This window comes from Mustela nivalis, assembly GCF_964662115.1.
Source record: "Mustela nivalis genome assembly, chromosome: 12".
Classification (NCBI taxonomy): domain Eukaryota; kingdom Metazoa; phylum Chordata; class Mammalia; order Carnivora; family Mustelidae; genus Mustela; species Mustela nivalis.
Genome location: NC_139031.1, coordinates 85,214,721 through 85,238,337, shown reverse-complemented (window position 1 = coordinate 85,238,337; position 23,617 = coordinate 85,214,721). Strand labels below are relative to the sequence as shown.

The 23,617-nt window shown below is 49.4% G+C and overlaps 1 protein-coding gene across 23 annotated transcripts in view; it reads left to right on the top strand.

Annotated features, from left to right (window-relative positions):
• The window catches only part of ATXN7L1 (ataxin 7 like 1), a 237,868-nt gene extending 220,505 nt beyond the window's left edge, over positions 1 to 17,363 (top strand). For 11 of the 23 annotated variants that reach the window (XM_082691826.1, XM_082691843.1, XM_082691844.1 and 8 more), the window contains 6 exons: positions 208 to 400; positions 4,032 to 4,153; positions 5,563 to 5,868; positions 8,404 to 9,343; positions 12,057 to 12,131; positions 13,715 to 16,398. In XM_082691826.1, the coding sequence (XP_082547952.1) occupies positions 208 to 400; positions 4,032 to 4,153; positions 5,563 to 5,868; positions 8,404 to 9,343; positions 12,057 to 12,131; positions 13,715 to 13,756 (1,678 nt within the window). In that variant the 3' untranslated portion in view covers positions 13,757 to 16,398. Of the gene's footprint in view, positions 1 to 207; positions 401 to 4,031; positions 4,154 to 5,562; positions 5,869 to 8,403; positions 9,344 to 12,056; positions 12,132 to 13,714; positions 16,399 to 16,643 lie in introns of those variants that run through there. The other 12 variants (XM_082691845.1, XM_082691833.1, XM_082691836.1 and 9 more) reach the window with 4 other exon arrangements.
• The last annotated feature ends 6,254 nt before the right edge of the window (positions 17,364 to 23,617 follow it).

Genomic DNA, 23,617 nt, shown 5'->3' with positions numbered 1-23,617 from the left:
GCCTAAGCGCCCCTGGATCACTGTAGAAAGCTCGTTGATCCCTACCTGCTCCCAGCCTGAAGTTTTCCCTCGTGTAAATTTACCATTGGCCCGCCTTCCTTGATGTATCGAGAGAGAGCAGATCAGTCTGCCTTCGGAGCTCCCTTCAACCCGGTGGGTCTTCCTCCCTCCGCCAAGTTCACTCTGTCCGTTCTCTCTTGCCCTCAGACCATCTTCTGCAAATAGCATCAGCAGCAGCACATCTTCAAACCACAGCGGCTACGGCCCGGAGCCCCCCCTGCCCCCCGCCGGAGGGGACCTCACCAGCCGGCTGTCGAGTGATGAAGGGGAGATGGATGGAGCTGACGAACCCGAGAAGTTAGACTGTCATTTCTCTACCCACCACCCCAGACCTCTTGCGGTAGGCCACCGTGTTTCCACCCATGTGTTTTCCGCCCCCGCCCCCTGGTGCCCTGCAGGCGTTTAGGTCACCCTGTCGACCTCCTCTCCTGGGGAGAGGCTGCCAGAACAGTGGTTGATGGAAAGGTTTACCCTGAGGTTGAACGACCGCCTTCAGTTTACCCTTGAATGTCCCAGAAGGAAAGGGCAGGGCTCCCACCTGGTTATAATCCTTTAAGCGTCTGAGTAGCCGTGGTCCACCTTGCATCGAGAAGGCCTGAGAAATGGTGTTGATGTAAGTGTGCTGGGCAGCTGACCTTGCGGCCGTACCCGGCTCAGAATGGAGCCTCTGGTTTCCAGAGTCCGTCTAGCTCACCTGCTTTGGAAACCGTCTATCTTAGCAGTAAACCAGGTGCCAGCCCTAGCTGCTTTTCTCCCCTGTTGGTTCTGAATTTTATTGTTATTAGTAAGTATGACCATATGGCACCAGAACTGAGAGAAGGAATGTGTGTGTGTGTGTGTGTGTGTGTGCACGCGTGTGTGTGCGCGCGCAAAGAGAGGAGGAAATATTGCACATCAGCATGATCACTGAGTCCAATTCCTTGAAAGAGTCTTCTTTCGACAGTTCAAAAGGTCATTGGAATCGAGGTGGGAAGTGTCAGGAGGCGTGAGCTAAAGGCTTTTTTACATTTGCCCTACAAGCACTTAAGGGACTTCATGGCTACCATCACAGAGCCAAATTCGGGGGGGCTGGAATGTGGGACCCCATGGCCTATTTGCTCTGGTCCCAGCTGGAGCCCTGCAAGGTTTCCTTTGACTATCCCTAGATGTCATGGGCTGTGTAGGGACAATCAGTCCTGTACTGGAGCACCTGGCTGGCTCAGCGAGTGGAGCATGTGACTCTTGATCTCGGGGTTGGGAGTTCAAGCCCCACGCTGGGTTAAGAGATTACTTAAATAAATAAAATCTTAAAAAAAAAAAAAAAAAAAAAACAGAAACAGTCCTGCAACAGGATAGAGTGAGTGCCTCCTCCCTTCTATCCGTATGATGAATAAAGGCCAAATTCACTTCCTGTTTCTGGGGATGATGGTAACCTGTGGTTCACCAACACCCTGAGACTTGGCTGCTTAGACAGTGCAGAATAGGGATGGGGAGGAATGCCTCTGACTGCCAAGAACAGAATGTCGAACTCGTGTATAGTGTATATACACACAGTCATTGGTTCATCTTATGGAACAAGAGGTCCAGAGGTAGGTGGTTGCCTCCTTGGTTCAGCACCTCTGTAATAAGGTGCTGCTCAGCGAGAATCTCTCAAGCCTCTTTGCCTGTCATCCGTGGTCTCCTGTGCCTGCGACAGCTCCCATGTCACACCCTCACCCACTGGCATTCTCCAAAGGCCAGAAGGGGACAAACAGAAAGGGGGTCTTCTTCTAAGGTGCTGTCTTATGTCATTTCTTAAGGAAGGAAAGCTTCCGGGGAGCTCCCCCAGCAAGCATCTGCTTCCGTCCAGCAGAAAAGGGTGACGAGCCTCCCCCTGCATCAACTGGGGGCTCAGGACGAGGGGATTGCAGTGACACAGGACAAAAGTAGCCATGGTTCATCTCAAGGTTCTGGGAAGGGACCCCCATACACACCCCCACCCCATTCCCTACTCCCTGTTCCGTGTCAGATACCGGACCAAAAGGGCAGCTCCATTAGGCAGGAAAAGGTGGGGGGAGAAGTATGGGTGGGCTGGCAGCAGAGCCAGCCACAGTGGCTGGGGCAGTGAGGACCCCCAGCGCCATCTAAGGCACGATGGGTGGCAAAGAACAGGAGTCTCTTGGGCGTTAACCTTGCATCGGTATCAAATTAGAGACATGGGTAGCAAAAACAATAGGGAGCCTTCAGCTTCTGAGTCTGAAAGCGAGCCTGGGCTCTACCAGAAGGCCAGACTACAGAGCACGGGAGGTTTGTCCAAATGACAGGCTGCCAGGCTCCAGTGGCTTAGCTCAACTCTGGGCATGGCGGATTTGTGTGCCCTTCATGTTTTGCTGATTTAAATGTAAAGCCCATGGACTGTTTCCTTGCTTTGTCCTTTTCCTCATGGTCAATTGATACATTAAGTCATTTTTTTGTCATGAACGGTCACTCGGGGTGTCTTTAGCAACTGGGACGAAGGAAGAAAAGATGTCTAGACCTGGAACAGCTCCCACATGCTGCTGGGGACTGGCTTCCACGTTGGAGAATCCCTTTTGTTTATTTTCTTGCTCCTTCTGTAAGCACTTGATAGGAAAGTGCAGGAAAGAGTTTTTCATCAGGATTACCAGATTTGATGGGTGACAAAATTTTCATGCAAAGCCCCCAAAACATAAGCAGAAACAAAACAAAAGCAAGGTCTTGCATTTCCTCCTAACAACCGTTCCAAAGGCTGGTTCCAGGAAGGGTTTGTGGAATGAGTGCCAAAGCCTCTGTGTCTGGGATGGAGGCCAGGGAGCTGCTGGGAGGTCTGGGGGAAGGGGGAGAAGCTGTATTTGAGTTAGAGAGTCTTCTGCAGACTCGCCTGAGCTCTAGACCATCCAAATGTCACCTTCTCAGAGGTTGCTTCCTGAATTTCTGTCTGCAGGTCTTCTGGATGCCCTAACATCATAATCCAGTGACGTTCGTTAAACATCTTACTGCACATACTTCAGCCACATGTTTTAAATGTGACGATTTGCTTTAAAAAACATTTTGTCGGACCTCATCTCTGCAATCCATTCTTTATCCCAGATCTCTTCCCTACCATCCTCACACTAAGGAGGAAGAAGAGAACGAGGCTTCCAGCCTTTATACACTTAAAATCAAGCAAGGCACATAGATTTTATTTACATAGAACATAAAACAGCCAATTCCAAGGTGACATGCAATAATGCATGCGATAGGTATGTGGTGGGAGCAAGAGGCATGAGGCTGGTCACATAAGAGCCACTGGAAATGAGAGTCTTGATTAGGCCACTGGGGGAGGGGAGAATTGGGACTTCACGAGAAGAGGGAAAGAGACAGGGAACAGAGGGAACAGCATAAATGAGCCAAGGGAACAGCATGAACAGAAGCATGGTGACGGTGACATGTCACAGGGCAGCCCTAAAGTGCGGAGAGGTGGACATGAGGTCGGGACTGGGGAAGGAAGGAGTTTCTAGCCTCCCTGGAAGTGAAATGGCTCTGTTGGCAACAGATGGGAAAGCTCTGACCAGTTGGCGGACTGTGTCAGGACAAGCAGTGTCCATTACTGCAGGGAGGAGCAGGGAACCACCGAGTCCCTGGAGAAGACGGATGATATACCGTAAGCAGGCAGTGCTGAAAAACCCTCCCCACTGCTGGTTTGGTTTGGTTTGGTTTGTGTGTTTGTTTTTAACCTATAATACTGGCTCGATCCCAGGTGTAGAGAAGGGAGCCCTCAGGGCCACAGAAAATTGAATGTCACTACTGTCGAGTCCTAACGCGAGGTTCTGCAGAAAATCTAAAGCACAGACGAGAGCACCACAGAAATATTTTTGGCTTCAGTACTATTTGCTTCTTTATTTTGAGTAAAATTGTACCCCTGTGTGTTTTTGTGCAAATGTTATTTTTCTCTGCATGGTTTATATTAGCTTATTAACCTGTAATCAAAATTAAAATGTTTTTTCCCCTCACAGTTTTGCTCATTCGGGAGTCGCCTCATGGGACGAGGGTACTATGTGTTTGATAGAAGATGGGATCGTTTTCGATTCGCACTAAACTCCATGGTAGAAAAACACTTGAATTCACAGATGTGGAAGTAAGTGAGCCGTTTTTGTGCAATATACGCTCAGAGCTGCCCCGAGACTGTCTGAACCCTAGCTTTCTGGATGAATGTGGTAGTTGACTTTTCATGGAACAAAATGATTCTGAAATCGGGATCCCTGCTTAATTCATAAGTACCAGGTCTTCTTAATGGCTTTCCGACAGTTTCTCAGAGATGCGTACAACGTGTGGTATGCCTTGTCCTCTCTGGAGATCATTTTTGCGTTGGTAATCTTCTAAACTAAGTGAAAAAGGCATTAGATAAGATCTCGTCTACTTAAGACTGTTAAAGGGCCTTTTGCTATGACTAAGAACATCTAAGGTTACTAAGAATATGCCTCTGTCTGTAATGTTAATGCTACAATGTCGATACTAAAATTTTCACAATGGTTATGGACCAATTTCTAATTGTTTAATGTCCTGTGAGAAAAATACATATGGCGGCCAACAGGGCGGGTCCTGAGTGATGTTGGAAGTTGGTTAAGCTTGTCTTTGGCCCTTCCCGCCTGGCTAGAGCTCTCTCCTCACCTCTCCCTGTACTTCTCTGCCCCCCTGCCCCAGCTTATGTTCCATTTCTCTGAGCCCCCTTTCTTCTCCAGCACCTCCCGATGTATTTACATCTTAACAAGAGACTCATAAAAAGGGGGAGGAAACCTCCTGCCTTAGCCAAATGCCCTTGTGTAAGAATGACAAGCTAGACCGGCTGAGAATGCACGGCCAGCCCTCACCCCCACTCCCACAGAAGTGAGCCTCTAGGACATCATAATCCACTAGAGTCATGGACCTCAGGGCTGGGCCCAAGTGGGTCAGGAAAGCCACGGGTGAATCCCGAACCCCACCTAGGGAAGCCGAGGAAAGGCGGGAAGGCGTTCCTGAGAATGGGATGGGGTGCGGTGGGGGGACATGGGAACAGAATTCAGAGCTGACCCCTGTCCCAGGCAGCTGTGGCCCCTCAGCCCCTTTTCACTGCAATGCCCAGAGAGCCTCCAGACCCGACCTTCTAGCAGAAGCCATCCCCGCAGGGTGTGCGGGCCGCTGTCCCAGGGGACTCCGTGGTGACACTTACTACCAGATAGGCAAGGGCCACAAGAGAAGCTTATCGCTTCTTCTCACGGAAGTGATAGCTCAGTGTGTCTGAAGGGCGCCCTCGGTGTCTGCCTGTGACCGCCCTAAACAGCCGCCCCTGGGCGCTGCATGTGGGGTTCCTGGGTTCCCGGTGTTTGGGTGGTTGACCCTGGTGCGCTTGCTCCCCCAAGATGGCAGCCCGCCCCGGGGGTTCCCGCAGCTCTTTGCGCTCCTGTGTGGTGGAAGTGTAAATCCCGGACACGTGGAAGGAATGTGTTGATCTGTATTTCGCTACCTGGTGTCCTGTCAGCTCAAGCTCCATATTCCTTTCCTCCTCAGGCACAGAAACCCGAGCCCCAGGGCGTCAGGTCCCTCCCCCCTTTTCAGGACTTGCCTAACCAATCTGCTGTCACTGAGCAACATTGGGGCTGCCTGGGTGTCAACTCTGGAGAGCGTAGCACCCCGCTGCCCTCTCAGCCTCGCTGCCCCAACCCCAGGCCCCGACGGGCCCGAACCTGGAGGCATGGCAGCCGATGGGGGCGTGGAAGACATTAGGAAGAAAAGGAACGGCCAAGACTCTTTTTTCTTTAACAAGCATTTAACTCTGCATCAGGAGACGCCAACACAGTATTCTCTTTCAGCCAGGTCAGCATCTGGAGCTCCATGCCAGCTGGCAGGGGAGGAGGGGCGCTGTCCGTAATTTATTCGCATCTGTGGGCTTTTGGATGGGACTTCCTAGGCCAGCGTGCAAAGTTGAAACCAGGGCACAGCCCACAGAGCTGAAGTCCACTGCCACCCACCTAGAAAAACACATAAACTGTCGAGCCAGGGAGGCAGGGGCTTCCTGAGACAGTGAGCCTAACCACATGCCCCTCGCCCTGCTTCACCCCTGCCCTCTCTCTCCTCTGCCTCTGCCCTCCACTTAGGGCTACTGGGGAAAAGAAGACAAGGGACAGAAAGTAGATGAGGAAAATAGCATCTACTATCCCGAGCGGCCCCGGGTAAGAGGGATGACTCCAGCCCTGCTTGTCCACGCAAGTCAAAACACGCTCACGTGACTCAGTGGGAAGGTTGCAAATCGGGGCATTCGGAGTCGATCCCGGTTAAGGCCATTGCTCGGGGTCCTCCCTAAAGGAGCCATCTGGTATCTGTAAATAACATTTGTTAACAAGTCACTGCCAAACCTCTGCCCGCATGTATTTCTGTCCCTACTTTAGCTGGTGAGAAAATGGAGTCAGGGTAAGACGGCGCGGGCTGGCGACAGACGGCAGGGAGAGGGAGAGCGTGCTAAGCCCGTACAGCCAGAAAAGTCTGCCCAAAAGCATCAGGGCGGCTTGTGCCTGCCAGACCATTTGGAGGGCGTGTCCAGGCCTCCGGGGTCTGCTCTCCTGGGAGTCCCTTCCCCGCATGCATAGTAACGTTGCTGCTGAGAACTCACCCGCTCACCCGTCCACCCTCCCGTCCATCCATCCATCCATTCACTCATCGGTTCATTGCAACAAGTACCGAGGAGCCCTGGCTGGGTGCCGACAGGACCTTTTATGTCCTTTGGGCTTAAGAAAAGGTAGATTTTCGAACGGCATCACGGCCACAGTGGATTTGGCAACATTTTTTCTCTTATATTTGATCCGTTTGGTCTGATGTTTTCAAGGACCCTGTGCTGCTTCTGTATTCAAGGATTCCTCTGGATTCCACCCTAAAGATGGAAGCCGTAAGCTCCACCAGATTGCAGGCAGAAGACCGAGTCCTCAGGGCAGCGCTTAGGAGAGGAATGTCCTCCTCGGTGGGGCCTCTTTGGGGAGTCCAGGGGCACCCCGTCCTGCTGCTCCTCCAGCTGAGAGGGTAGCCAAGGAGCCAAGGAATTTCAAGAGGCCGAGAGGCCCCATCTCACACCTACTAGAAGCCTGGGGGTTCAGGTCCCAAGTCTCCCCACCTGCCAGTGCTGCTTTCAAAGAAAGAGCGCTAGTTCCTGACTGCTGGGGGGTGGGGGGACTCGGCTCCCCTGAAAATGATTTCCGGGGAAGCAGGGAGAGGTGAGCGAGGGGAAAGATAGGAAAGTGCCCATTTGGAAATACTCACCTGGCTCCAGAGGTCAGTATCCTTTCTTGCCCCCCAAAAAATCAGGAACAAAGGGTGACCCCAAGGCCCCTGTGCCCCTCCCAGTTCCCAGAGTAGCGGCGACACCGAGCCAACCATGGTTTGGAGGTGAGAGTCAATAGACGGAATTGACAGGATGGCCTCAAGAGTGACCCGCCACCTGCTGCTGGCCTGGGCTCCCCAACCTCCTGGAAGAACCCCACCCTACCCCCCAGTCCCCTGTGTTTTCCTGTGCCCATATCCTGCATCTGTCTTCAGAACAAACTGGAAATTCCTGACCCCCTGGTCGGGATCCATGGGGGTCGCTGTCCTCTCACCCCATCCTAACCCAGGCGTGGGAAGACCTGTGCGAGGGCCGCCGCACCCCCATCATAGCTCCTCAGAGTGAGAGCTGAGGTTGGGTGCGGTGAATAAGAATAAATCGGAGCCAGCAGCCCCAGCCCGGAGCTCACGTGTTCATGCCTCTCTACAGAATAAAGCGGAGGCAGCAGACAGCAAAGGCAAGAGGATGCTGGCCTGCCAGCGGATGGGGGAGGCAGGGGAGGGTTGGGCAGAGGACAGGAGGGACTGGGAGGCCCCGAGAGGGAGTGTGCAGGACTGTCCCCCCAGGTACAGGTGGCAAAGCCCTGTCCTCACACTTCTTACATCAAGCCAGGACCTACCTGTGAAAATGACAGCTTCTCATTAAAACTCACCGTCATCCCTGCCAAAAAAAAAAAAAGAAAAGAAAGAAAGAAAAAGAAAAAGAGGGAGAGAGAGAGAACACTGTCGGGGAAATTTTTATTCTAAATGACATTCACCTTTATTCATGAACCCAAATCGGCCATTATCTGGTAGCCAAGCATGGAGAAAAGGATCTGAAAACCTGAAAGTGACTCAGACTAGGTTGCTGGCTGTTGCAATGGGGGGAACCGCAGGGAAGGGCCATAATTCAGAGTCTGCCATCCTCCAAGGCTTCATCTTCCATAGTGTGGTTCGACCCGGGGTTTCCGTGGAGCCCTGCCGCTCACACGTGCTCGAGCCTCTGGAGCGCTGCCAAGCCTGTTTCTCACGGTTTCTCTTTCACTCTTCTCTCATGTTTAGGAAGATCCCTCCTGCGGCAGATAGCCCCATGCCCTCGCCAGCAGCCCACATCACCACCCCCGTTCCAGCATCCGTTTCCCAGCCTTTCAACAACCCCAGTGCCGTGTATCTTCCTTCAGCTCCCATCAGCTCGAGACTCACCTCTTCCTACATAATGACATCAGCCATGCTCTCAAACGCACCTTTTGTGGCGTCGCCGGACCCGAGTGCCCTCATGTCACACACCACAGCTTTCCCCCATGTGGCTGCAACCCTCAGCATCATGGACTCAACCTTCAAGGCCCCACCCGCCGTGTCCCCGATACCAGCTGTCATCCCTTCCCCATCCCACAAGCCATCCAAAACCAAAACCAGCAAATCCTCAAAAGTCAAAGACCTGTCCGCCCGTAGCGACGAGTCTCCAAGTAACAAAAAGAGGAAGCCGCAGCCTTCGACTTCCTCCTCCTCCTCCTCATTAACCCTGCCGACATCCCTCTCGTCTCCATTGTCAGGGCCCCACAGAAAGAACTGTGTCTTGAATGCCAGTTCAGCCTTGAACTCCTATCAGGCGGCCCCTCCCTATAACAGTCTGTCTGTGCACAACTCAAACAATGGGGTGAGCCCACTCAGTGCCAAACTGGAGCCCTCAGGACGGACCTCGCTGCCCGGCGGCCCCGCGGACATAGTGAGACACGTGGGCTCGGTGGGCGGCAGCAGTGACTCCTGTCCCCTCTCTGTGCCCTCCCTTGCAGGGGACCTCTCTCTGGCCTCACACAATGCCGTGTCTTCGCTGCCCCTCTCTTTTGACAAATCAGAAGGAAAAAAGCGTAAGAACTCGAGTTCTAGTAGCAAAGCCTGTAAAATCACTAAAATGCCTGGTATGAATAGCGTTCACAAAAAGAACCCTCCCAGCCTTCTCGCACCGGTGCCCGATGCCGTTAACAGCACCTCCTCTCGGCAGGTAAGGGACCTGTGCTTCCGGGGGGCCTCCTAGCGCTGCCTCTGTGGGCTCTGGGGGACGGAGCAGGCGGGGCAGCGCCCCTGCTGAGCCGGGTGGCTCAGGTCAAGACCAGAGCAGCCTCTGTTCTGAGGATGGTTTGGTGAACACATACTTAAGGCGGCTGTCGCTGTGGGCTGGGCCGTTCGAAGCACTGTGCAAAATCACTTCGTTAAAAACCCGGCCACCCAGAGCGGTTGGTGCATTTGTTATCACTGCGTTACAGATGAGGAAAGTGAGGCGTGGGTGGGGGGGGTGCTGAGTTCCCCCGCCACGCCTGTCTCTTCTGTATCTTGAGCTCTGAGGACGATTGCATTAAATCTGATCTCTGGGAAGCCCCCGAGGAAGAGCCCAAAGCCCAGGCAGGTTCAGTGATAGGCGGGGGAGGGGCTACCTGGGATGTGGTGGCTGGTGCTGCTGCCTCCTGGGTGCCTGAGCGTTCCCGCTTCTCACCCCAGCCAACGCAGACGTGTCCAATGATGCCGCTGTGCAAGTAGGAGGGTGTACAGTGAGGAAGACCGGGAAGATGGGGCGAGAAGAGTCCAGGCTCAGGCATTCTCAAGCCTGGTCTTTTCCGGTGGGGGGGCTATTTGGAGAGGCCCCACCCCCTCCTGGTGCCGCTGCTTGGGCGTCCAGGAGTGGGTGGAGGTGGCAGAGGGCCACACTCACAGGCCTGCCTCAGAGCCTGAGCCCCACAGCCCAGACGGTGGGCTGCGGCTGCCCAGGTTTAGAGTTAAGTGGGCCGGACCCTCGGCCCTGTGTGGGGATGAGGACTTGAGGGGGATTCATAAATCACAAGTAGACACATGAGAGACAGCCCGTTTGGGTCCCAAGGGCCAGACTAGCTGCACACTGAGGCAAAGGTGAGACCGAGGGAGATGTAGGTCCTCTCACTGGAGCCCGGGACGCTCACGCCCGTCTGCAGCTGCGGCAGGTGTCCCACTGTTCTGATCCCCGCACGCCCAGGCATGTAGGGGAGGCGGGCTAGCACCCACAGGGCCCTCTCCCGAGACTACACTGCTGGTCCAGGCCACCTTTGGGCATCAGGATGATGAAGAGCAGAACCAGCACTTTCTGAACTTGAATGTGTAACGGGAATCCCCTGGGGTTGTGTATTCGAGCGGAGTGGAGGGTCTTATTAAGATGCAGACCGAGTCAGCTGGTCAGGGGTGTCACTGCATTGGGTTCCAGGCCACCCTGACAACGAGGGGCTTGAACTCAACCCGGAGATCCCTCGTGCAAGATTCAGATTGCAACAGTCAGGTATTTACCGACTGAGCCGTCCAGGCGCCCCCTAGTGGCACCCGTTTTAGATAAAGTTCTAGGCGCCAACACTTAGGGGATGAGCTCTGTTCCAAGCACTTCAGATATATTCATTCACTTAATTATTACCTTACCCCCCATTTTACAAATGAGTAAACAAAGGCACAGGAAGGTTAAACAACGTGCCCAAAGTCACACAGCAAGGAAATAGTGGGGCAGAGATCCAAACCCAGGCAGTCTGGCTCTGGAGTCCGGGCCCTTAACCTCCATGCCTCTGTGTTCAGGGAATATCTCTGTACTGAGTCAGCGATGTCCTCTTTGCCCTTGGGTCAGCAGGACCGTAAGAAATGTTTAGCTAACACAATGAATTAGTCAAAGCGAGGGGTGAAAGGAACATCTATCAAGAGGGAAATTAAAAAAAAAAAAAAAAAAAAAAAAACCAGATGCCTTGAACAGCTGCCTCGGGTCTAGCTCGCACTGGCTTTCGGCTGCGAGTGATACCTGGGTGCTTGTCACCAGGCCATTTAGAAAAGCCTTTGTCTAGGGTCACCACCCCCTCCCCAGGTGATGTCCAAGTGCTGGGGAAAAGCCTTTGCAATCTGTGTGGATTCTTGTAGGAGACTGGGAGAAGCATGACCTAGGTTGAGAAAGGCAGGGTAAACGTGCTTTGGGAACCAAATGGGGATCTAATTGTATCTGGTAGGTGTAAGGCCAGAATTTCTCACAGAGGTATTAAATTGAACAAAAAAACAAGGCTGCGAGTATAAGACGACGTCTTTCTGCAAAGGTGAGTTAACAGAGAGGATGAGCTCTTTATAGGTCCAAGGAGCTGCCTGTAGGCAGGGTACTAACCTGAGGAACGCTCCCACCACGTGCGCACCCAGGACTCAGAGGAAGGGGAGGAGCCCGAGGGCCACACCCACAGCCGCCCCGCCCCCTCACTTGGCTAGTTTCCTGAAGAATAGCAAGGTGTTCGCTGTGTCCGGTGGCCAGCAAAACGCAGCCAGAATAAGAGGCAAGCTTCTATCCTGAGCTAGTCCCAGGGAGTCTGGGCTGGGAGCAAGACTGGACCGGTCTGGGAGATCAGAGGTGGAGAAGCAGGGGCCTCTGCGGGGGTAAATGCCACCCCCACCCCCAGAAGGGATGAGGCCTCTTCATCCTCACCCTTGAAACTCACCGGCTACATCTGGGAAGCAGAATTAGGAGTTACCCACTATTCCGTTTTCCCTCTGGGATGGGAAGCGCGCCCTCAGGGTGTCCCCAGAGCCATTGGCGTCTTTTTCGCCATCTGAGAGGGAAACGAGCGGCTCACCACCGGAGGGCGCTGTTGTACCCCGGGCGGCGCCGGATACCGGGGGTGTCGCGCCGCAGGCTGGCTGGTGGATCTGAGGGGGACTTCGCTGGTGTCTTTCAGGTCGGGAAAAATAGCAGCCTAGCTTTGTCACAATCCAGTCCTTCAAGCATATCCAGCCCAGGACACAGCCGACCGGTAAGTTACTGGGAAGGGGCTGTGGGGGGGAATACACGGGGTCACTAGCAGAGGGAGCGAGGGAGTTCGGGCAGACCCTGACTCACCTCAGATCCAGTTAAGAGTGTAGCTTCCTGGCTTCTGGAGTTTAGCCTTCTTGTTAGTAGCTGTGCGTCGTTGGCTAAGTTACTTAACTTCTCTGTGCTTCAATTTCCTCACCCACGATGGGGATCATAATGGCCCCTACCCCATACGGCTTTTGTGAGGACTAAATTAATTTATCTGCCTAAGCCTTCTAGAAAATGCCTGACACAGACCAAACACTACAAGTCTTAGCCCGATTATTAATCGCAGCCGTGTGATATTAAGCAGGTTCCTTCTCTGAGTCCCAGTATTTTCATCTGTTCAGTGGCAAAGGTGATGCCTACCTCCTAAGGTTATCATGAAAATGAATGGTGTTGACCAGAAGGCCTTGCTTGGGGCACTGATCCATCAGTCCTTTCTCAAGGCCTCTGGTGAGCTGTGGCTGCTATTGAAGATGTGGTTTCATGGTAGGAATATTCAAGGTGGATCTAGAAGTTTCTACAAACTCAAAGTGCGAGAGTAGTCAGCGAACAGATGATTTTCTCCAGTGGAGTGTGTGTGCGCCTCTGAGGGAGGCCAGGGAGAGTAGGCAGTGGGGTGAGGTGTGTTCTGCATGGCTGGAAAAAATACATGCACGGCTGTGTTACATCATTTTCAATGTTGCAGAGGTTTTGTAGATACCAGATTGCAATATGCCTTCACTTTGACCTTTTGGGGTTTCTCCACCAGTGCTGGGTAGTGTTTGAGTGAAGATTATGGGAAAATAGTTTTTGTATCCCTAGATCAAGGAGTGTCTCAACTAATTTGAGTCACTTTTTGTGCCTGAGGACCTGCAGCCTATCCTCAGTGCTGGGATGGGGGCGGGGGTGGAGTCATCTATGCTCTGGTAACCTGCCCCTGTTTGTGACCAGCCTCCTCCACAGGTTGCGCAGTGCACTTGTTGGCTACACGGTCACCCTTAACAGACGTAATAGTAATCAAATAGCATTTGTTGAGGCTTTTTTTTCTCTGTGGGTGCTGTGCTGAGCCCTTCACATACATTTCATGCATATAACCCTTGTAGCAATTGTATGAGGGACAAATGATGATCCTCATGTTATAGGCTGAAGATGCCCACAGGGAGAAGCTAAGAAACTTGAACCCAAAGCCTCTGTGCTTAACCTGTTATTAGATATCTTCCTTAGAGAATTCTCCCTGTGGTCTACAGGTTAGGTAGGAAAAGGTGAATTAAGAGAGGAAAAAAACAGATGAGCCCATTTTTCCAGATCCCTCTGTAGTAGGGAACCCCCACCATGCATGTCCAGGAACTGTGTCCCTGTGTCTTCCCCCCCAGAGAGGATCTGTGTGACTGCAGATGCATGCAGCCCTCCACACCTGGCACCTCACGTGCCTTTCACCGTGACCTTGGGCCCAAGGTTACTCTGTATCACAGCCGTGGAAACTGAGCCTCTCTGTTCTTGAACTCTTGCGGGTCATCCCAAGTGTACGGTTTTGAAACAAGCTTTTCTTTTCTTTCCTAGAAGACCACAAACCGAACTGGCAGGATAAGGACTCTTCCATAACAAGACTGTGAAGCCACTTGGAAACCAATGCCTGGCCACCTGGCCAAGGTGGGAGGAGGAGGGAGGGGAGCACGCAGCCGGGGAGAGTCTGTTTCCTGCACCGTGACTGTGGCTCGGGCCGTTCTTCTTCCTTTTTTAATTGACCAGTTTTTAGTTTTGAAGAAAGAGCAAAAGGCAAAAGAACGTGAATTTAAGATTTACAGAAAACAATACCAGTGTTCTGTTTGGGTTCTTTCATTTGCCTTGTGTATACGTATACGTTCTTCCAAGTTCGGGGTTGCCCCTCTAGCTTCCCATGCTGCTACTGCACCATCATTTCGCTCCAGCCACGAGCGCAGACATGCCCAATGTCCGCTCCCGGTTGGCGTTGTCTGAAACTCTTGAACTTGAGCACGCGGTGCTCCTTTCCTCGACCTCTCCCACCCATCCCTTGCATCCCCTCCCACCTGCCGCTCACCGGGTCCACACTGGCCATGCAGAAGGAGCCGGCTCCCCCTTGGACAGGGTGCTGGGGGTGGGGCTCTCCTGGGGAAGAGCCTATGTTTGGGGCGCTGAGAGCAGGGAGCCCCTTGAGGGCTGAGCACACTCATCAGGGTTCTGCGCCGCACCAGCACTGCGGGAGCCAGATGCTATGAGCAAAACCGAGAAGAGTGGCCGTTGAACTATGTCGTTTAGCCGATACCACTGTCCAGCTGTGCAGCTCAGAGAGGAGCTACAGGGTCAGGGACAGGGGCTGGAATGGTCCTGGAAGGTGACAAGAAGCAGAGCTTCTGCGTAGGGGAAGATACCTGTCAAGACAGAGGAAAGCCGGTGTTAGACATCTCTGCGGCAGAATCCCTTCCAGGGTGCGGGTCTACAAGGGCGCCAAAGCCAGGCGAACCAGAGGCGGAGAAATCCCAGGAAGGAGGGCACGAGACCCCAGGAGGTCCCTCAGGGCTTGAGACACAGCTTCCACGGTGCAAGTTCTTAAACTGCCTTCCAGGGCTAGGCAAGAGGAGTAGAAGCAGGGCTGGGCGTGCAGGAAGGGTCTGAGGGCAAACTTCCATGAAGGGTGAAGCAATAGACACCTGGGAGAATAAGTAACTTGTAGCCCAGCCCTCCTGCCTCTGGAGCCCCCGGCCCCAGGGTCCCGGGCAGTCAGCACACCCATCAGTCAGCTTGTGCTAGGCTATCCCAAGCCCCAGCCCGGACACAGCCACCCCAGGGAGGTGTGGTCAGCCCAGCTACCTACCCCTTAGTGCAGAGCTGTCTGGAAGTGTGGGAAGAGAAAAGCTAGAGCCTCACAGCTCTGCAACTGTTCACACTGGAGTTTTAAAAGAAATAGCAATAACCACAAGCTGTACTATGGAATGGTGATCAGGAAAGGAATTCACAACATGAAATAGGCATCCTGTGCTATTAATCATGAAATTTTGTATACGGTATACTAGCAAGAGAGACCAGGAAGTTTTGCTTCATCCCTAAATCAGAAATGAATGCCAGTTTCACAGCTGGACCCAAACCTTCATCCCAACCCCGAAGTTTCCCTTTTCCTTCCCATCCCCACAACCCAAAGATCAGACTACTGTTACGTTTCACCACATTGGATTTCGCGAAGACAGGAGGCAAATGGAGTGATTTGTATCAATGGAATTGCACTGACCGTGTTTCTTATAGGATTCCTAAAATTTTTAATATAAAATGAAGATTTTTTTAAAAATCAGGAGTTGATATTAGGTACCAGGACATTAGTTCAGATGATTTCATTTTTATTTCTACAGTGTTAAAAGTGCACTTATATGCCGGTTTATTTACGTCTTGAGAAAAAGAGACTACAAATTGAAGGGAAGATGGTTAATTTTTCTTTTTTAAAAAAAAAATTAAGGCAGATTTTAAGACTTATAAAATGTTTAAGAAATTATAAACAGGTTAGACCCTTTGGAAAAAAAGTTTAGAAAATATTCTTAAAGTAAATTTTTATAGTGTTAATTTTGTAATAATTTATGTTTTACTATATTACAGAGCTAACTGACCAGAATAGTTTCAGAAACAATATGAAACGTAGGAAAGTTTAAGCAATGTTTATATTTTTAAAATGTTCTTTGAATTATGTTTTTATTGTACATTTCTTCAGACTGAAAAGTATGTACATATCTTTGTTATTTTTGCACAATTTTTGTCTCGTTCGGTTTTAGAAGTCTGTTGTTTTTTTTATAATTTATTTTAAGTTGTAAAATTTGCAGGAGTAAAAAACAAAAAAAAAATAACAAAAAAATCTCAGCAACAAAATAACCCTCTGATTTATAAACTCTTAAACTCAAAAGAGGGAAAACAATGGTTGAGAGATTAAGTGGCTGCTTCTGAGAAATAATGTCTCGACAGGGACGAAAGGAGCAATTCAGTAGGCTTAAACATTTTAGCTGTCTGCGTCTTGAATTGCAAGCTGGAATAAAGAGGCTCCCCACTGAATGCTGCTTACTTGGTGAAAGACTGGCTCTGACCAAGGTGAGGACATTTCTGGAAAACTGAGCAAAAAGGGAAAACCCACGGTGTTTCTTCCTTCACAGTCAACCACAGGTTTACTTTATAATGATGTATTAAAAATTTACAGCTTGAAAAATGGAATGCAAATAAAAGGTTTTCTTTGGGTTTGTTTTAACGGAGTTCGACTGGACCAGCCTATAAAGCATTACTAGGGTGAGACCCTTTGGGTACTTCTGTTTCTGCGCATCCCGCCCCAGCCCTTTGACTGCACACACACACACACACACCACCCTTCATTTGCCTGAAGATCTCATGACTTGTCGTCAGCCATAGAGGCTCGAAAGCTCTGGTTGTTAAGCATAACACAATGCATAGACCTGTCAGCCATAAAAAAAAAAAAAAAAAAAAAAAAAAAAAAAGCGACTTGGATAACTTGTATGCCTTCTTTTGTATCAATGTACCAATTGTAAATAACGCTGATCAACCTTTGTAGAGAATAGTTTCTACAGCATATTCTATTATTGCTGATTCTCAGTGAACTCTTGTTTTAAAAAAGGAAAAAAAAAGAAATTTTCTATTTACACCTTCTATTTTGTTATGCTGTCGGCCCATGGCACTTTAACAAAATTCTGTGGGTTTTACGTAGCTGGTCAGTCATGGGGTATATTCAATAACTGTTGTTGCACAGACGAGAATTTGCACCTGCTCATTTGTCCTTTCCTACTACCGATTTTAGAACCTTTTCCAGAAGAATTTTGGAGAAAGCATGTCCCAACATTCTAAACAACGCCACACTTGTGGAGTGGGTTTCTTTTCTACGATCCATATTTTGTAACACTAAGTATTTTCCTTCTTTGTCCCCGCACCTTTACATATTAGCACTATTGGATAGAAGTCATTCCATGCCTGTGATGATGTAAGCAGAATAAATGTCTAAAGTAGGTGTAAATAGTAAATTCTACGGCTTACAGTTTTAAAAGGAAAGAACAAACATGTATCCATTGATACTGCCATGGTTCAGCACCAGGCCTGGAGACATTCTCCAGTGAGCGATTGTACTTTTTTTTTTTTTTTGCCTTTTTTTTTTTTTTTTTTTTGTAACATGGCTTTGTAAATAAAATAATTTATATGTTTGTAAAACAAAGTCTTTGGGTTTTCATAAAATTTAGATTTTTTTGCTATTTCTTTTGTCTTCCGGGTCAAAGTATCCCTGCTAGAATGCACATTTGCTAGAAGAGTGTGAATTCATTCACCAAATATTTATGGAGCATCATGGGGTGGCTGCCCCTCAGCGAAGCTCTCTGTGCTCAGTGAGGAGAAACAGACATGGTCCCAGCTGCTTTCTGGAAGCTACCCGGTGGGAAAGATAGTAAATAAACACATGATCAAATGTGTAATTACGGTTTGTGGCAAAGGCTGTCGTGGAAAGAATCGGATTCTGTGAGAGAAAAGAACAGGAGAAGCTGACATACAGTGGGCGATAGGGCGCCATCAGGGAGTCCCCTTCGAGGAAGTGAGCTGAACGCACAGTGCGGGGGAGAGAATCCCTGGCAGAGATGGTCCAAAGTAGGAAACACTTGGAAGTACTTAGAGCCTGAGGAAGATCCACTGTGGACAGAGCGGAGGGGGAGAGATGGACAGAAGGCAAGGCAAAGTCACGGAAGGCCTCACAGAATTTGGATTTCATGCTCAGTTCAGTGGGAATCCTTTGAAGGGCTTGAAGTAGGGACATGGCATGATCCCCTACATATGAGCTATTGCATGGAGAATCACTCAGAAGCTAGTTCAAGAGACCAGGTGAGACGCCATGTTCGAGTGGTCCCAGGATGATGCCAGTGGAGACAAGGGGAAGTGAATGGAGATCCAGCTTACATATTAAATTGACAAGACTTGCTTGGGAATTGGATCTGAGAGTAGGGAGAAATGACTCCCAGGCTGGGTTACGTGGAGATGTCTGCCGTTTCTTGAGATGTGGAAACCAAAGGAGGAATGAGTTTTTCAGGGGACAGGCAGGACGAGAGATTGGTGAAGCTCAGAAGTCCTGTTCTGGGCACGTGTGGGATCACTGGATCACTGAAGCTGCTGTGCCAAGTAGGTGTGACAGACGTGTGACTGAAAGGATCAGCTGCTCTAAATTGGAAACACCAGTTTGGGAACCTTTGGTATATGGATGATATTTAGAGCCCCAAGCATGAGTGGGATTGCTTCAGAGAACATAGAGCGGGAAGAGCAGACACTTAGAGGTGAGTCAGAAGCAGAAAACTAACAAAGAACCCGAAGCTGAAGGATTCCCAAAGAGAAGAGAGAACCCAACAGAAAGTGGTTCCCTCAAGGAGAGGACTGTGAGCTGTTTCAAGGAAGGAAGAGTCAACTGAGTCAGATACCATTCATGATGTTAGATCTAGATGGTATCGTGTTTGGACTTAAGCAGCATGGAGGTCATGGGTGACTATTAGTTTCTTAGGGTGGCCGTAACAAATTACCACAATGTGGTGGCTTAAAGCAGCAAAAAGTTACTCTTTCAGAGTTCTGGAGACCGGAAATCCCAAAATCGAGCAGGCATGCCTTCCCTTTGACAGCCCTAGAGGAGAATCCTCCCAGTTTCTGTGGACTCCTAGCAGTGTGTGGCATTCCTTGGCTTATAGACACATCCCTCCCATTGCTGCTTCTGTCTTCACATGGCTCCTGCATGGCCCCCATGTCTCTCCCATGGCAAAGATTTCCCCCTGCCTTTCTCTTGTGAGGACATCCGCGGGGGACTTACCTCCCCCACTAAATCCTGGATGATCTCATCTCCAGATCCTTAACTTAATGACATCTTTTTCCAAATAAGTTCATTCTCACAGGTTCGAGGGCCCTGTCGTTTGGGGGGTTACTATTCAACCCACTACAGTGACCCTTGCAAAGCAGGTATGATGGCGTGGTAGGGCCCACAGCCAGACTGGAGTGATTTGAAGGAAATTCATGTATGTCGTCGGATCTTAAGGAGATAAGAAGGCTCAAGAGAGTGTTTGGATTTTGTTTCTTTTTGTTTATTGTTTTTCAGGGGAGAAGAGACAAGATTATGATTCATATGCTGGTAAGAACGGAATGGTAGGGGAGGGGAAGAGCAGAAGAAGAAGAGGGTGATTTAGAAAACAGGGAGAGGCCCCTGGGTGGTTCGGGGGGTGGGGGTCAAGTGATTAAGTGTCTGACTCTTGGTTTTGACTCAGGTCATGATCTCAGGGTTATGAGATGGAGCCCCACATCGGGTGCGGCGCTGACCCGCTTAAGCTTCATTCTCTCTCTCTCTGCCCCCTCCCCACTCGTGCCCACTCTCTCTTGCTCACATTCTCTTTTGGGGAGAGCCCCTACCCCCCCCCCCAAAAAAGAAGGGAAGGCTTTGAGAAGGCAAGAGGGAGGTAAACCCAAACGCATGTGTTTGTAGGGTTCAAAGATAAACTGAGGCATATTTTTAAAACTCTATGAGTTTATTTAAGCCAAAAAGAATTTGAATCAGCAGCACCAAACAGGAAGTGCTTGGGGGCATGCCACCAACAGGGAAGATACTGTTACAGAGAAAAGGTGGAAGCAAAGAAGTTCTTGGATGGACTGTAGCTTAAAGCCTGTTTGACTTTAGTGATTGATTGACCTTGTTAGTGTTCTGTGCTCATGACCTTGAGGCATTGATGAGCAGAGATTTGGGGTGGTTTACAAAGGCCACTGGGCATTAGTGTCTCCTCAGTCTCAGGGCCTCATTTAATGGAAGGACCAGTAGGAAGAAGGGCCCTTCCTCCAGGGCAGTGGTGAAGAAGTCAGCTTGCAGACTGGCTGTTGGGAAGACAGGGGAAATTCACACCTGGTGGCCGCCATTTTCTCCGTGACCGTGGGTAACCTGAATTTGTGTGGGAACGGGGGAGAAGTGTTAAGAAAGAATTAAGTAATTACTAGTGAAACTAGATTGCAACAGTGTTGAGAGCACATTTGAGATCCATTGTTCAAAGCAAGGTCCCGGCTCAGGGAAGACGATCTTGGAGAGTGGTTCGAGCGCACTAAGGGCAGAGCAGGGCCATTGGAGTTCCAAGTCACACTAAGACACATTTCTTACCATTCTGCCTCTGCCTTTCACTGTTGTGCAGAAAAGAAAATCAGGGGAAGCGGGTTAGAGATTTGGCACATAGTGAGCACCTTGCAAATAAATGTTTATACAAACGGATTATCTGTAGTCACAAAACCTGTGTCGTGCTTCTAGCACCAAGGACAGCATATAGCCATTTGTTCTGAGCTTTGTCTCCGACTGGCCACTCAACATTTCATTGGCCTGGGTGACCTTTCACTCCATTTTGAAAGGAGCCTATGTATTCTGTGTTTTCTTTTTTTTTTTTTTTTTTAATTTTTTTTTTAATTTATTTGACAGACAGAGATCACAGGTAGGCAGAGAGGCAGGCAGAGAGAGAGAGAGGAGGAAGCAGGCTCCCGCCGAGCAGAGAGCCCGATGCGGGGCTCGATCCCAGGACCCCGAGACCATGACCTGAGCTGAAAGCAGAGGCCTTAACCCACTGAGCCACCCAGGCGCCCTATTCTGTGTTTTCCAAACCTAGACTGAGAAGCCTCCTTCGGTTCTAGTCACAGGCGCAGAGAACCCCTAGAAAACCGGAAGTGATCTTAAAGACCCTCTTCTACAAGTGAGGGAACTGAAACACAGAGAGGTCAACTGAGGTATAAAACCACACCGCTAGCTGATGGGCAAGCCTGTTCTTTTAGTCTAGTGCTCTTTCCATGGTATCTCCCTGCTTCCTGTAGAAATAAACTCCACCTACAGACTCTTCCACAATGAGGTTTTAAAAGTCTATGTGACAGGACACCTGGAAGGCTCAGTTGCTTAAGTGCTGCCTTCTGCTCAGGTCATGATCCTGGGGTCCTGGGATCAAGTCCCACATTGGGCTCCTTGCTCAGCAGAGACCCCGTTTTTCCCTCTGCCTGTTGCTCCACCCGCTTGTGCTTGCTCTCTCTCTCTGACAAATAAGTAAGTAAAATATTTTTTAAATTAAAATAAAATTCTATGCATCTCTTACTTGGCTTACTCAGGTCTCTGAATTTCTTTTACTAAAATATTTTTCTCCTTTCTTTTTTTCCTGTTAGGCAATAACCACTTGCCCAATGGATTATTTCTTGCTTTCTGATCTGGTTGGGATTAGTCCAGTTTCCAGGCATGTATTTTAATAAGTGTATTTTTATTCAGTACAGCCTCGTAAGCCATTCACCTAGGCAGGTAAATGAGGAAAGTGCAGAAAAGCTGAATATCTCAAAAGCTAAATCAGTCCCATAAAGGGCCACATCAGGACAGAAGGGCTGTAGGAAGCTTGCCATCGTCTTGGAGGTGTATCATTCATTGTGATCTTTTGAAATACAAATCTGATCTAAGGTCACAAATATTGGGAAAGTTCTCTTGATTTCAGAAATTTGGGAAGTTTTCTGGGCTTCCCTTTCACCTTCAAATTTTTCAGTAAATTTCTAATCAAAGCAAACCTCATCATCACAAAAGTGTTTGCTTCTTCTGAGACCTGAGCAAGCACTGTGGAAGCTGCTGGAAAAATTGGAGCTTGTGCACCCTGTATTGGGATTTTTGGTTTCTCTAGGCTCCTTTCACTTCCCTATCTGATTTCCTAGCCCATTATTACTAAGCCCCCAACCAAACACACACACACACACACACACACACACACACACACACACACATACAAAGGCATCTCCCAATTTTCCTGAGTAATCCAGACACCGTGTTGGGGCTTACAGGGAAAAGACAGAATTCCGACACGTTATCAGAATGGGGTAAAGGCAGAGAGCCCCAGAGAAGTGAGGCAAACAGGGAGGAAACCATAATTTGGGAGCTTTTCTTTTGGAAAAAAATCAGATGCATGTTTCTGGTTTTGTTTGCAATTTTTGCAAGTCTTTTGGTTCTGTCCAACTCAATAAACTGAGACACATTTGCTATGGACTAGATGCACCGCCCTGAGTATGGGACTGACTGAATCAGCAGAGAGAGTGCCCCCAGGGGCACTCACCTTCAAGCACTTGGCAAGATGTTCCCTCCAGGTCTACCCTGAACCCAGCACTGTTCAACATTTTAATTAATGAATTGGCATTCAAAGTAACCTTGTGAATTAAAGCCTTGAATACCAACAGACGGCTTTGTAGAATAGCTCTTACCTTTGGGGGGGCACAAGGGAGGTTTCTGGTGCTGGAAGTGTTCTGTATCTTGACCTGGGAACTTGTTACATGAACATAATTGTTGGTGAAATATTTATCAGGTTGTAGGCTCAATACTGGTTCATTTCACTGTGCACTTTGAGGTTGAAAAGTTTACACACAGACACGAAAAGTAAATGGCAGACTTGGAGCGATAATTGTGTCAGCAGAAAGAAGAAAGTTGCAAAGCAGTTTAAGGAGAATGCTAATGAGAGGCTTGCTTTCTCCCCAGCTCCCTCCAGGGGCCGTAGGTGCCACAGAGGGGAAGAGGCAGAAATGAGCTGAAAATGGAGAAGGGCGTGAAAAGTCTCCTAGGAGGTTGTTGGACCCCGGGGAGCCCAGTCACCTCCCCCATGCAGCCAAGCAACTACTCCTTCCCTACCCGCCCAGCTGGAGCCAGAAGGGGTATTTTCTAGAAAAATGGAATGGGATACTGAGATTCAGGATTCCGGGTTACCAGGCTCAGCAGAGAAAGTTAGCATCGAATGGGATGGGGGCTGGGATGAGGCATGAGCTCCTTTCCTCTCATCATTTTAATTTGTTACCATTTGGGTGTATTGCTTTGATATTTTTTAAATTTAGGTAAGCAGGGGCAGCTTCGATGGTGTGTAGATAAACGTCAAATATCGGGCTTCGGGGAATGACAGGGGACGCACTTGATGATTTCTGTGATGTTAATACTCCCACCGTGGCCTACCCATTTCGAGCCATCAGCCCAACTTTGCTGCACATAGAGAGGGAGGAGAGGTGTACAGCTGTGTCCAAATGAATCCATTTTGGCCAATGCAACAGGTGTGCTTATCACCAGTAATTCTATATTAATTAACGTCAAACTACATGAAATAATTTAATCCATTAGTAAGACCAGAAAGGAGAACTTTGATATCCCTTAGAAATGACCAACAATTAAGCCATCCAATTTTTTTTTTACCCCTTTTTATTTGTCTTCTAAACTTATTTCTGCTGAAAGAGGGCATTGGGGCAAAGTGGGTCTCTTAGTTTCAAAAAATAATATACAAAGCAATGATCTATCTTTCCTGTAAAAGCCGTCCCCACTCTGTGGGCTGTGCTCCAAATGCTTCATTTGGAACTGAATATATTCTTCCATTTAAGTGTCATATCAAGGGTGATTGGTTTGCAGGACAAGCCACAAGAGCCCACAGATCCACG